General features: G+C 39.7%; 1 protein-coding gene across 2 annotated transcripts in view; it reads right to left on the bottom strand.

Moving 5' to 3' along the window:
• LOC124716963 (nuclear RNA export factor 1-like) overlaps nucleotides 1-12,935 on the bottom strand; it is a 155,845-nt gene extending 142,910 nt beyond the window's left edge. For both annotated transcript variants that reach the window (XM_047243562.1, XM_047243563.1), the window contains exons 1-4: nucleotides 12,422-12,935; nucleotides 12,059-12,333; nucleotides 11,046-11,142; nucleotides 10,642-10,958 (exon numbers count right to left, since the gene is read on the bottom strand). In XM_047243562.1, coding sequence (XP_047099518.1) covers nucleotides 10,642-10,958; nucleotides 11,046-11,142; nucleotides 12,059-12,333; nucleotides 12,422-12,492 — 760 coding nt within the window. In that variant the 5' untranslated portion in view covers nucleotides 12,493-12,935. The remainder of the gene's footprint in view (nucleotides 1-10,641; nucleotides 10,959-11,045; nucleotides 11,143-12,058; nucleotides 12,334-12,421) is intronic.
• Nucleotides 12,936-15,470: the final 2,535 nt, after the last annotated feature.

Below are 15,470 nucleotides of genomic sequence, written 5' to 3'. Positions count from 1 at the left end.
CCACCTCTTTGACAATCGAGTCCTGTAACCCACTGGTGCTGCAAAGTCTTTGTTTGTTCAAAACCAAAGGTGTATTCCCTTTGGGCACTATGCTCTTTCGCCACAGACAGAACACATCAGAAAGGTTCAACTAGGGCAGAGAGGCAAGTCCACAGTGGCAGAGCATAGCATCGACAAGAAAAACACCTCTGATTTTGAACAAATGAAGAAACTGTACCGTGTCAACAGTTTCTCAACTGTCAAAGTGGCGGCAGAAATACATCTGCACAACCACTTAGTAAACCGAGATAGTGGGTTTCAACTCAGCACAGCATGGGATTCTGCAATTAGAAAAAATATGACACGAATGATCTGTTTTGAAGGCAGTGGCATCTGCAAACAGAATGAACGGACCACGACTCTATGCTAACACCAGAGTCCGCGATGCATTCCCCCACCTGCTTCTGGAGGCTCAATTGGCCTGTCCACAGATGAAGTCAGCAGTCAGGCAGCTATATAGATAGGCAGAACACAGCATCCACCGCATTGTCTGAAGATGACGGGTACGCAACTCATTGAAATGTGACAAGATGACGGCACCATTCGGGTGATCACCCAAGAATATTTTATCAGTAGAATTCTTGTTTCAAACTGGTAAAGCGATAGAGAGTAACGACTATCAAATAAATTTTTTATGAAAAATTTTTAAAACGTGATATGATTTGACTCTTCATATTCTCTAAATATAAAGTCAAAATAATTTCCCTGCCAGCACCACAGATTGCCATACTCGATGGCTCTGTATTGGATGACTTAATTCTACGAAAGGCAGGAGTCACTGTGATTTGTCATACATCATATACACAGTTCGAGAATGTTGCTCAGAACATCGATGTTACTCCCACTTGCTACAACCTAATAAATCTACAGCAGCCGAGCACTATATATTGGTGAATCATGCTTCGGACCGCGAGAATACATTTTACCATCTGTTTCATCCTTCTGGGATTCAGTTTCCAGGAAAGCTATTGAAATATGATTGATAAATGATTTAATAAATCGTTTTAACCTTGACAAAACGCCATGGGGCACTGGCAATAATTAACTCTCACAGGTGATGGTATTGTCCCCGTCAACAGAATTCATGAAATGGCATCCTTCACAGAGCATGTCATAGTAGCTTATACCTCTGCTACCCATGCCATAGTTCTTCCACAATAATTTTACACGTATTCACACACACTTGGCTCACCATATCAACGTATAAAGTGGATGGGAGCGTTTTACTGCCAGTCTTTTAAACTCACTATGTACATGGCTGAACAAGATATCACCAGCAGGCACACTTTGGTTACAGCTGAATTCCCAGCACTTTCTGGATGGATGACATGATTGTTTCCTTTGAGTTGCAACATGTGCTTTAGCATTCATAGACTGGACATGGTCTACACCATTATATGATCAACAGTCATCACGAAAAAAAAACATTATTCATGTTAGCCCTTCTCCTCACAACAGATGGGTCACTCTCGGTGAGGGTCTGAGGTCTCTGTGTGTCCATCTTCTCAGAGATGGTTGCAGGACTCAGCTGTTCACTGCAAGATGTCAAATCAAACACCTTTCAACCGTCGAGTTTCCAAAGGTATTTTAGTCAGCTACTTTACATTTGTGTTTGACTGTATATTAAAATGCATCAACATAGTTCTCTGGTTATGCCTTAGTACTGAGTGCAATATCTGCCACGATAGCTGAATGGTCAACATGACGGACTGCCATCCTCAGGGGCCCGGGTTCGATTCCCAGCTGGGTCAGGGTTTTCTCTGCTCAGGGACTGGGTGTTGTGTTGTCTTCATCAATTCATCCCCATCTGGTACACAAGTCGCCCAATGTGACATCAAATGTAATAAGACCTGCACCGAGGCGACCGGACCTATCCCGTAAGAGTTTCCCAGCCAATGACACCAAATGCTCATTTCCATTTCCACTGAGTGCAACACTTTCATGTGTACTGTACATATGAGACACCATTCTATGAGCAATACATAACTGTAGTCTGCGACTGTTTTACTTCCCACTAACAATTTTATGTACTAATCATGAAATGACACACAATATTGTTTTTACTGATCTTGAACATGTACAAGAATATTTATTTATACATATTTTTTACTTGTTGTGTAATGTCACTTTTATAGGTTGCACTACAATCATGCCATTACCATTTTTCGAATTATACAGATGATGTTAGTTTTTTGCAGCTTCCTAGTTTTTTCACAAGTCCTGGGTGATATAGGTTAATGTTGCCTCAACCTACTTACTTGCTTACCTTTATTCTTAAACATGTAACCACAATAGTTGCTACACTACATTGGTTGCATTATGGTGTCAGTGTTGCGAGTTTTTCCCTCTTTACATTATTTTCATGTTATGTGACGAGTGTTTGTTTTACACAACTACAAGTTTTATTAGTTGACATGGGTGTTTATTCAGATTGCACACCTGAACCTTAATGCCTTGATAATACCAGACACAGTGTTTTGGTATATTCCTTGATATCCACTTTCTCTTCCCTTGCTTAACGGCTACATGACATACAGCGCTACGCAACTTTGGTTGTTCTGATTGTAACAAGTCTCTTTCTAATATACTGCGTATGTATCACAGTACTTTTATTTAGACTTACTTCATAGCTTATGGTTTGGTATTTCCCCTAACCACATGCCTGCTTACCAGCAGACTTATCACTTTTTTGATAACGTTGGTTATGTCTTTTCCATATATTTCAATACTTACTGCCTAGTGGGAAATCGTCACAGTATATTACATTAGATACACAGTTTGTTTCACCAGAAATGTTTTATTAAATAAGTTGCCTCTTATGAGTTCATGATCAATAAATTTCATTGCTGTACTTTTATACTCTCTTTTTATTAGTGATTAGTAGTAAATGAAACATGATGATATAGTTAGTTATGGGGCTGACCTCCAGTAAGTGGTATGTTTTACTAGGATATGACGGCATGTAATCAAATGTTTTACCTTCAGTCTGTACTCATCGGTATATGAATATACTGTTTTACTCCAACTGTTTCACAGTCACTGCATTAGCATTATACTGTGATTATCTATGCAATATTGACCTCCATTTAATAGGTTCCTTTTTTACGATTATATGACATATATACTTTGCTCACTAGTTGAAGTTAATACAGTGTGCAACTAGTGTCTTATTTTATTCCTTAATTTATCTGTAACTTTATATAACTCCCTGTACTGGTTGGTATTCTTATGTTATTACATATTACCACTGTATACAACACTTGCACCCTCTCTTTTTTGTTATCTATTTCATACTAGTACCACTGTTGTCTATAAACAGGGTCCAAAGATGACATAGTAAATCGCCAAAACTGGTAGCCAAGTAAAATAAGTCTGGAAATTAGACGGCTGAAAGGTGTTTGATTTGACATCCTATAGTGTGTGAGGGATCCATCCTCCCTGCAATCCATTCCATTTTTTCCCTGGTGAAGGAACCAACAGTTTCAGAAGCTACGATAGTTCATTCTAGTTTTGTGTGTGTGTCAATCAACAATACTGGAGTTTTGCACATCAACCCTTTCACAGGTGCATTATCTGTAGTGACTTGCCAAAATTAATTTTTTTGGTTTCATTTTTTTACAGTTATTTTGTGATTTAGGACCAAAAACTTTGGTAGTATGTACAGGGTGATTGTAATTAAAGTTGAACTTTCAAAACACTATAACACCACTGGTTAGAATGATGTCAAATTGCAACGGAATATTATCAGAGACGGGGGTAAACATATGGCGGAAGAAGAAAAAAAGAGTGAAAATTGATCAACAGACAGTGCTGTATGAGTCAGAATAAGAAAATGAAAACATGTCATGTGCGTGACCCATCGAAGTTGGTATAATCATGCCGGGTACAAGGATTTTCCTTCTTTTGAGCCTGCAACGTTCACCGCGACTGTCTCAATGGAGGATCGCGCTCTGCTTGTAAAGCTGTGTTACAAGAACAATGACTGTGCACACGTCGTTCTGCAGAAGTTCCGGATACTGAAGGGTTTGAAAAGAGGTGTCGTTCCAAAGACTGCCATGGGTCTGGAGAAAGTGACTCGGGAATTCAATAAGATGTGTTCTTTTGGCGTGCAACGTGGTAGAGGGAGGAAATGAACTGACTTGACATCAATGAAAGCAGTGGCCACAGCTATGAATGAGGAGATGAGTGGCAGTGTGCAAACATGTAGTGCACGGAGAATTGCACGAACATTGGACACACCCGTGAGCACGGTGAATAAAATCCTACGGAATACCCTTCTTTGTTATCCATTCAAAATTACCCATGTGCACGAGTTGCTTCCTGTTGACCAACCAGCAAGAGACCTTTGCTTTTGAATTTCTTGCGCACATGGAATTGGACAATGATTGGCTGTGGGAGATTTTATGGGCAGACGAAGCCCACTTCCATCTGACAGGATATGTCAATACACAGATTTGTTGAATGTGGGGAAAGGAAAATCCACACGCTAATCAACCAGTACCACTTCATCCTGAAAAGGTCACTGTGTGGTGAGCATTTATGGCAATTATCATAGGGCCATATTTTTTTGAAGAGACAGGTGCATCTGGTCCTGTTACCTGTACTGCCACTGGTAAGTGCTATGAGTGTCTTTTGTGCAACCACACCATTCCAGCTCTCCAACAGCATGCATATGTGCATGGGATCATTTTTATGCAAGATGGCACACCTCTGCATGTTGCAACAATTATCAACTGTCATTTCCCTACAGCCTGGCTGTCCCAATCACCTGATCTTAATCCATGTGACTTATGGCTGTACAGTTATCTGAAAGATGTTGTGTTGAGTGTTTCGACTGCAAACTTAGCTGCATTGAAGGCACGCGTTGCGCAACACATTCTGAACATGACCCTGGAAACACCTTGATCAGTTGTGGAACATGCTGTTTCTCGATTTCAACTTGTTGCAGAAAACGGTTGACAGCATACTGAACATGTTTTGTGCCTGTCATACGAAAATCAATAACCCAATTTGATTTTGATTGATGCTCTTTATGTGGTTTTTGGCCTCAGGGCAATTAAAAACCAATTTTTCCTACCCGATATGATATGACCTTGCCGTGGTGGATGGTCTGATGTAACTAACACTATCACACCTGTACTCTCATGCACACTGAGTAGTACAGTTTGTTTAACATCAAACATACACCTTTGGTATTGTTGTAGGATTCATTTGTCATTCATAGTCTACCACTATTTAATTATGATGCTTACATTGCCATCTATTGCTACATTTTGTAACAATTTATTTTTCTTCTGGGACATGTTTCCCCCCTCCTCCAATAATATTCTGTTCCAACTTGATGTCATTCTGACCAGTGCTGTTATTTCTACAACAGTTTGAAAGCTTAACTTCAATTATAAGCACTCTGCATATCCCAAACGCCTCTCTTCTGACCTGTTGTAATGTTGCAAGTCAATACACAATAGCATTTAATGTACTACTTTGCAGTACGACTTGTAGCTTTGGAGTTTTTGATGGTGATAGAAACAGCCACCTGTATCTTAGCATGACTCATTCACACCTGTCGCTAGCCTAGCCATGGGAAGCGGTACCTGTGTCAATTCGAACGACAAAATATTGAAGCCCCTAAGAATCTAAATAAACAATATTAATTATTATTCAGTATTAGTTAAAAGTCAATATACTGCCCTTTGTTAAAGATTGCGTAAAAATCTCAGCTTTCTAGCTGGGATACTTTCAGAGTTAGGGAAAATTACCTAAAACACCCCAAACCAATACCTGTGTGATTAAAGTCAGTTAGGATTCATAACAGTTTGTCTTTTAGTATAATTTGGAATCATTACTGAATGTCACAAAATGGCAGAACAATTTACTTAGATTTTCATAAATAAAATTTTTTAACTACTTTTCATTTTTCGTAATATAAAATTCAGAAAAGATTATTAATACAATAGAGGGAAACATTCCGCGTGGGAAAAATATATCTAAAAACAAAGATGATGTGACTTACCAAACGAAAGCGCTGGCAGGTCGATAGACACACAAACAAACACAAACATACACACAAAATTCAAGCTTTCGCAACAAACTGTTGCCTCATCAGGAAAGAGGGAAGGAGAGGGAAAGACGAAAGGATGTGGGTTTTAAGGGAGAGGGTAAGGAGTCATTCCAATCCCGGGAGCGGAAAGACTTACATTAGGGGGAAAAAAGGACGGGTATACACTTGAGCACACACACACATATCCATCCACACATATACAGACACAAGCATACATATTTAAAGATCAGTGTATACCCGTCCTTTTTTCCCCCTAAGGTAAGTCTTTCCGCTCCCGGGATTGGAATGACTCCTTACCCTCTCCCTTAAAACCCACATCCTTTCGTCTTTCCCTCTTCTTCCCTCTTTCCTGATGAGGCAACAGTTTGTTGCAAAAGCTTGAATTTTGTGTGTATGTTTTTGTTTGTTTGTGTGTCTATCGACCTGCCAGCGCTTTCGTTTGGTAAGTCACATCTTCTTTGTTTTTAGAAAAGATTATTATTTAGTTAATATGCTGTTGTGTGAGCAAATGAGAATGAGTGAGAGTGTGTATGTGGGACATACATAAAGATCAGTATTATATGATGTACAGCATTACGGAACTGTGTCATGGGAAAGCTGTGCTGTGTTTTCTCCACCTTGCTGATGACGTATGTCCAAGGGTGCTTGCTTTTGTAAGAAGGCAGCCAGAATAGTCGTTTGTAGAGTAATAATTTTCTAAAGTTATTTCAAGATTAGTTTTCTTTTCGTTTGGTTTTGTTAAACATTTTATTAATATTTGCATGATGAAGTGATGTAAATGCATCTGTGAATAATGATTGGCGTACGACAGTTTTAGCAGGAAAATGAGCTCTAAGGATTGTTTTGATTTGTTGGTCATTTTGAACAACCAATCAGAGTTAAGCATTTCCCACACAATGGAAGTAGTTATAGGCTCTGGAAGGAGCATCATTAGTCAGTCCCTAGTCAGGTATCGGACGTTCAGGTCGTGTTGAACACTTGTGTCTTTGTTATGTGGAAAATGAAGAAATACTTGGCTTCTCGCATCCAGATTGTGTGGCTATAATATCAGTTGCATTTATGGGCAGTTTTGTGACGTTTGGAAATTTTTGGATTTTTTTGTTGGAAAGAGAACCAAGAAATTTCTTTATTAGATATCCACTGAAAAAGGAACGAATGTGAAACTCTTATATTGCAGCAGAGTAATGACTGTAAATCAAGTAATAATTTGGGTCGGACTTAAGTACATTCCTGACTGTCTTGTGTGTGTATGAGGTTGTATGAACTGTGAGCTGAGGACAGTGATGATATTCGTGAATTAAGGCTGATGGCAAGTTTTATTTTGAACACAAAGAAATAAAAGAACTTGTTGCAGAATTTTGACATTTTTCTAAAGAGATGAATCAATCGCCCTCCACCCGAAAATTGTTATAAGATATTACAGGATAGTTTGCTACCAGAGTATACACAGACTTTGCAAACATAAGTATTAACATTCCTTTTAACACCGTCTGAACAGTATCTACATGTGGTGATCAGACGCCATACTGAAATAGGTGTAACTTGTGTAGTGCACAGTACCACGAGAGAGAGTGATCAAACATCTATACACCACATTTCTAACCCGCCCCGCCGCACTGTTATTCTGGTTGCAAGTGTGTTTCCCACAGGAGAAGCAATGCAATCTTTTCCAAAATTTCCAAGTGACAAAAATAATGAGCTTAAAAAACTTATTTGTGTATCAGTTTCCAATCACCTGATAAGTGAACTACTGCAAGGTGTCAGGTACATCCAAGGTAACAAGACATATTCCCAAAAGCTTTCTAAACCCTCTAAGTTGGTGGTAAGCAAGCTTCCCAAGGACCACGAAAGACATCAAGTTTCTGGTATGTGTATGTCCCAATCCCCCCATGAGAAACCACTATGGTGGTAAGTACACTTCCCAAGAACCATTAAAACTACATTACTTGGTGGATGTATGCTTCCCACACCCCTAAAAACTATATTTCACAACAAACACAAACTACAGCTGGTGCAGTCGGCTACCACTATATGCCAGAAATGTACAGAAGCATTTAGACATATACCAACAAACACAGAAAAGAAATACAGTTATTGGTAAGTGTCCACCTCACAACCAGCCAAAAGGTTAAAGATAAGTAGTGGGCAGCCATTCTGTCTCCTTGTAATTTTATTCAAGATGTATCATAACTAATTGTATAAACACACACAGTTGAAAGTACATGAGGCTACAAGCAGAAAAGTCTCAGTAAACAAAGATCCGAAAACAAACCATTACGAAGTAATAGCTAGTTACCAGCCACCACTGACCTGATTCTGCATAAATGCCATCCCAGTTAGGAAAAGATAACAATACTGTGCAACAATAAAAAAAAAAGTTATAAGAGAGAGTTTGCTAGAGATGCAGGAGTGCTGAATGAATACAACAGTTACATTAATGAACTTTTAGTTAAAAGAGGTGTTCAAAGTGTCATCCTCGAAGCCAGAGTCAGATCTGAGCCTATCGCCACAATGAGTTTCGAATCCTTTCAGATACGCCTGGATCATATTGAAATCCTTGGCTCTGAACCAACCATGTTCACCAGAATGTCTTATGTTACACCTTTAAGATAGCCACAAACACAGAAATCTGTGTGGTTCAGATCAGGTCATCTTGGAGGTCATGACACAGGATGTCCTCGCCCAATCCATCAGTGGTCGTACTGGCACATTAGATGTCATCTCACCACAGCAGCCAAATGTGCCAGTGCTCCATTAGCATGTACTACATCCTCTGGGGAACATCCTCCAGCAAGCCTGCAAGATGATGCCAAAGAAACTGAAGGTAATTCTGTACATTGAGTTTGTTTGCTAATGTGTACAGCCCAATAAGATGGTTGATGATTCCAAACGTGAGAATTGTGATAATTAAATACACTGTCACGAGTGGACTCCACTTCGTCTGTAAATAACATGTTATTGTCAAATGTAGGGTTGCCCATAGCTTGTTGTTGCATCCACTAACACAACATTAATACAGAATCAAAGTCCGCCTCGCAAAGACAGAACTCACTTGAGGTGGTAAGGTACATTGAATCGCAATGTGTTATTCTCCAAACACGATTGCCAGGAACTAGTGCAGCAAGTTCCCTTGTCAAGGACACTGGTGTGTGTTTGATTGTTTCCAACACCACATATTCAAGAACAGGTGTAATTCATGCTGGTCAACCCACTCCCACAGCTTGTGCAAAGCTCCTGCTTTCTCGGAGTGGTCGATGCACCCTCAGAATCGTTCCGGCCTCGGTGTGCCTTGGACTAGAGTATGCTGCTTGGTACAAGCACTTACTCCCATGTATTGTCATTAGTCCTGTTGTAAACTGGACTTTGACTGCATGCCAATAGACCATTGTCTTTGAGGTAATTCATAATGTTCGTACACAAAATATGATCCAAAATACTGCTGCATATCAACATTAATGATATGGGCCTGTAATTAAGCGGATTATTCCTATTGCACTTCTTGAATATGGGTGTGACCTGTGCAACTTTCCAGTCTTTGGGTATGGATCTTAAGTCGAGCTAACGGTTGTAAATGACTTAAGTATGGAGCTAATGCATCAGCATACACTGAAAGGAACCTAACTAATATACAGCCTGGACCAGAAGACTTGCATTTATTAAGTGATTTAAGTTGCTTCACTACTCTGAGGATATCTTCTTCTAAGTCATTGATGTTGGCAGTTCTTGATTCGAGATATAGTCTCCACTCAACTATCAGAAATTTTGTTCAAAATTTATGTACATATTTAGTAAGTGGCTAATATAAGATTTAGAAATTTCTAGCTCAGCTACTGCAACACCAGCAAATCATATGGGAGAAAAATCAGCAAGCATGGTTCAGCTGGGCGAAAGTGGAGATTAACTTGTCATGCGTAAATATGTAACAAATTTACTCCTCTTACAGTTTAAGCTTCTGATGCAGTGCACATGGAAACATCTGACAGTTAAACAATCATTGCAGTTTTCTTGGAGTCGTCCCTCTTGAACTCCGGAGGGTCAGTGAACGCAAACTTGTCCACGCACAAAGCTCGGTAAAAGTTAAGTATCACACTTACTTGCATTTTTCAAAATTTAAGTGGAATATAGATATATAATATGCATCAAAAAACTCGTTGGAGGCTTATCCATTAAATAACACAGGTGTTCAGACTTCATTCAGTCATTTTAGTGTTTTATAACAAAAATGTATTGCATGGGGCAATGTGCTTTTAACACAGCGCAAACATGGACTTAAGGCTACACTACAGATCACTTACCACAACCCTAATTTCTTATTCACAATCGTTAGCATCACCTACAGACAACCAAATTACCACCTTTCAACCTAATGTCAGGCTAGGGCTACACTACAGAAAAAGCCAATTATCAGAAAATGTAGAATTAGCAAAAGCATGTATAAAAGTGTGCTTAATAGAAATAAGATGCCTATAAAATTTTCATATGAATCTGCATTAAAACACTCTTTTACACTGTGGTTCAAATAATGTTTGTTCAGCAGTTACCTGCGGCTCCAGATGTGCTCGGCACAGTTGCTGATGAATTTTGGCATGACACTGAAGACTGCATTACAGGTGTGTGATGTGACTGTGATGCCAACTGTGGAAAATTCTTCCCAGGGGGCTGTGCTTTTTCCTTAGACTGAAGCACTGGTGTGTGAGCTGACTTCAATGCCAGCTGCCGAATATTCTTCCCAGTGGGCTGAGTGTTGTTCGTTGGCTTTACCTGCTGATTCTTATTTGGATTTTGCTGCACTATTGGTCGCTGGGCACACACATTCGTACCAGAGCTTGGTCCGTTCTTCCCAGATTTCATTACATGGCTACAAAACAGGCAGAATATAATCTTCTTTCTATATCACCATAAAAAAGAATCATATTAATAAACAACATTAAAAATATATACATACTTGAAGTTAGCGGTGACAGGGTGAATTCCCTTAAGTCTCTTTGGTTTCTTCTTCTTTTTCTTCCCCATAGGCACTTCCATGTAATTTCCAGCTATACCTGGAAAACAGGGCACAAAAGACTGAGACAGCTCACGCTCCATTGTATTAAACTGAATAATTTAATATCATCGTAAAAATTATCCTTGAATGAATAAATCACTATCCTACACTAAGCTTCATTGTGTTTCCCTGTCAGATAATCTAATATTACAGATTTTCTACACTCAACTATTACAGATTACATTCAAAATTTCTGTATGAATCTGATAAACAGGTAACAGAAGACTCAGATATTTCTGGCTCAGCTAATTAAATACCAGGGAAGCATGTGACGAAAAAAATCAGCAAATATGGTTCAGTTGAACAAAAGTTGTGGGAATCTGTAACAAACTTATTCCTATTACAGTTTAATGGATGGAAGCATCTGAAAATTAAACAGCCATTGTTCTCTTGGACCTTCCCCTCTTGAATTTCAGAGGGTCAGAAAATGCAAACTTGATCAGGCACAAACCTTGGGAAAAGTTATGTACCAGGCTCATTCGCATTTTTTCAAGTTTAAGTACAATATATGTATATATCATGCACCAAAACACTCGTTGGAGACTTAGCCATTGTGTAATAGATGTGTTCTGACTTCACACAGCAATTTTAGCTTTCATAACAGAAACTGCTTTACATGTGACATAGTAGTTTTAACATGGCACAAACATGGGGGTTATGCTGGGCTACAGATCGGTTGCCAAAACCTTATTCCGCATTCACAACTGTTGGCTTTGGGAACCGACAACCAAATTTTCATCTTTCAACCTAATATAAATCTCGGAAAACGCTAGAGAAAATGCAAATATTAGAAAATGCAGACACAGCAAACGAATGAACAGATATGAATGAGCTCACTATAAAAGTTTTTATAGAAATCTGCATTAAAATATTCGCTTACACAAAGGCTCTAGTAAGGTCTGTACTGCAATTACCTGCTCCTCCAGATGTGAAAGGCGCAAATACTGACGAAGGAGGATATGGCACCAATGACTGGAACATCGGTGTGTGAGCAGACTGTGTTGCCAGCTGCTGAATATTCTTCCCGGTGACTTGCGTTTTCTGCTTTGGCTTCTTTTTCTTCTTCGGATTTGCCGGCGCGATCGGTTGCTGGAAGGAAACATTCGTGGCAGGGCTATGTACACTCGTGCCAGGTCTGTGTATGTTATTGCCACAGCTCTGCACATTCTTGACAGATTTCATTTCATGGCTGCAAAACAGACAGAATATAAGCTTCTTGTTTATCTCGTCAACAGAAAAGTACAATACTAACATTACTGTTCATAAGATATATATACTTTAAATCAGCGGTGACAGGGTGAATTCCTTGATTGTCCTCAAGCCTTTTCGCCTTCCTCTTCCTCCCCATTGCCACTTCAATATAACGTCCTTCTACAACTTTTGTATCGGATCACATTCGCCTCATTTCCGCGGGAAAATCACAGTTCAAACCTACACACCTCCAGCAGGAATTTTACAACGCACAAACACATAGCAATAATAGCACGCTGAACTCTTTCCCCGGTCACCGTGCAAAATTAAGCAAACTGTGAGATAGTTCTTCCACCTCGGCATTAAAAACTGATTCATTCAGTATTGTACAACTGCCCTTCTGTTTACCCCAGAATTGTTTACAACTTGAGAACAATTGCAATCTGCTGTCCGCCACGCCGCCCATAGGTTAACTGATACTTTTGTTTTTAGACTTCGGTCCAATGATGACTTCCCTATTTTTTTTTCTACATTGAATTTAGATTCCCCCCCAGAAACTATCCTGATTCATATGCCGTTATTTGATTTGTATATACTTCACGAGAAGCACTGTGCTTGCGCGCCTTTTAAAGATATACTTTGACTTTGTCGAAAGCGCCGATAGCTGTATCTGTTGTCAACTGTCAAGGAATCGTCGTGATGACTATAGCAGTCATTCCAGCAGATGAATAAATGCCAGAAGCTGTTGTAATGTTTAGCTGAATCGTTCACTGCAAATTTGGAAACAATTCCTGTCTTTTGTTTCTTTGAAAGTGTGAAGCCGTCTACTACATTTTCGTAGTTACGTAGCGCTATGTAGCATGAAAAGAACAGTTGAATAAATGTGCTGGCAGTGTGAAGAATGTTGTAATTGCCCGCTCGGTTGTCCGTGGGGTCTAACGCACGGCTTTCCGGGCGGGATGGAGCGCCTGGTCCCTGGCACGAACCCACCCGGCGGATTTATGTCTTGGTCCGGTGAACCGGCCAGTCTGTGGATGGTTTTTAGGCGGTTTTCCATCTGCCTCGGCGAATGCAGGCTGGTTCCCCTTGTTCCGCCTCAGTTACACTATGTCGACGATTGCTGCGCAAACAAGTTCTCCACGTACGAGTACACCACCATTACTCTACCACACAAACATAGGGGTTACACTCGTGTGGTGTGAGACGTTCCCTGGGGGGGGTCCACTGGGGGCCGAACCGCACAATAACCCTCGGTTCAGTGTGGGGCGGCGGAGGGGTGCAGTGAACTGGGGTAGTCGTCATGGGGTTGTGGACCACTGCGGCTGCAGAGAGGACGGAACCTCTCCGTCATTTCTAGGTCCCCGGTTAACATACAATACAATAAAATCCAATGTTCTAATTTGTGGGAAAAATTAAAATTCACTGCCAGGAAAGAAAATTCTTCCTTTGCTCTTGAGAGTAAGTGAAACAACGAGAAAATACCAGCAGGAGTATGCCTGCACAAGTACCAGAATATATATTTCTTCGGAATATTTGCTTAATTTGAAGACAAACTAGTTTGGAAAAGAAATCTCCTAAAAATGCCCTGCCTGTAACTTTTCTTTTATACGTTATAGGCGGCTGAGAGTAAGACTAAGTCACATTTTAATTATTTCTCACATATATTAGTCCTTCTCATGTTTTTTGTTCTGACAATGAGTGGTAGTTTGTTTTTCTCATTTAATCACTGTGTTTTCAATATTGACTCACACATCTGTGTTTTATGATTAATTTGTAAATTAATGACAAAGACAAATACCAGAAGCTCTCAAAATGATGAAGACGATTAATACAATTTTTGACGTTGGCACGACGCGAACCAAAGTTGTCACACCTTCATTCTCCATGCACGTTATGCATACTGTGATGTACAGCTTGCAGCTATGGCATGTGTCACACACTTGCTAGAATATTTATACACCGACAACTCATTATCTGAAATTTAATATCAATAACCTGTATGTTCTCGAGAGGTCCTCATTGTACTAGTGTATTGGAACAGCATTTATTTATAGAACGTAGGTTACAATTCAGTTACAATGTGAAACACGCCAAATATGACCTTGTCGAAATCTACTACAGCCTCTACCAGGTGTACCAGCCAAAGTACATCTATGAAAGGAGCGCGGCCACAGTACCTCCTGTAACGTATAAAATGTATTCGCACTTAACGGAACGTCACCGTCGCTTAGAAGGACTCTCCTCTGTAATTCAAATGGTGGCACTCACACACGTCAGCAACTGAACGTCGTCGACACGTGACTCCACGTAAGGTTTCTCGGGAAGAAAAAATTTCGGCGGGCCATAATGTAGCCTACTTGGCGAGTATTGCCCAGTGCCTGCTATTGTGCTCGTTATGTACTAGAAGACAGTATAAAGTTAAAGTATTTTATTTTATATACTGGCGGAATACATTGCAAAAGAAAATATACATATCTAGTTCAAGTGCTTTACTAACAATTTTTCCAGTGGAATAGAGAAAAGAAAAACCGGGAGTAAAGCTGATGCTGCATGCAGAAGTTTAAAATAAGATTCGTAATAAATTAACGACGAACAGCAGGTAGCATCAATACATGTAAACATAGTTAAGTACACTAAAACGGCCACGTTAGACACCATCACCTACTATTGAGGTGATATTGGATGCCTAAATCTTGTATCTCTTTTCGTAATTTTTTTTATATCTTGCTTAACAGGCAAAAAACTGTTCTTTAGATATTCTGATGGAACGATGACTCCTCTTCCAGCTTCTTGTGTGGAACACTTCTTCACAGTCTCGATCTTTTAACATTTTTCTAACACAGGTTCTCTTTGGTCTTTGTTCCTCACCATCAGTGCAACAGTAATCATTCCAAACTGCTTTGAAGTACATTTCGGCATTTTATGCAAATCTACCAAGAACTACGAAACACCACCTCTGGCCAGTATTTTAGGAACCAGCTGTAAGGTCACAACATTCTCCTGGGGTTGACGTGCATGCTCAGAAATTCCTCGAAGTTCAAAGAAGTGACGGTGACGTTCTGGCAAGTGTGAATCCACGTATTCAGTCATTGCTGCATAATAATAATAATAATAATATCCCTGTTCACTCCATAT

This window comes from Schistocerca piceifrons, chromosome 9, assembly GCF_021461385.2.
Source record: "Schistocerca piceifrons isolate TAMUIC-IGC-003096 chromosome 9, iqSchPice1.1, whole genome shotgun sequence".
Taxonomy (NCBI): Eukaryota; Metazoa; Arthropoda; class Insecta; order Orthoptera; family Acrididae; genus Schistocerca; species Schistocerca piceifrons.
Note: the sequence above shows the minus strand (reverse complement) of the source record. Positions and strands in the feature narration are given on the sequence as shown.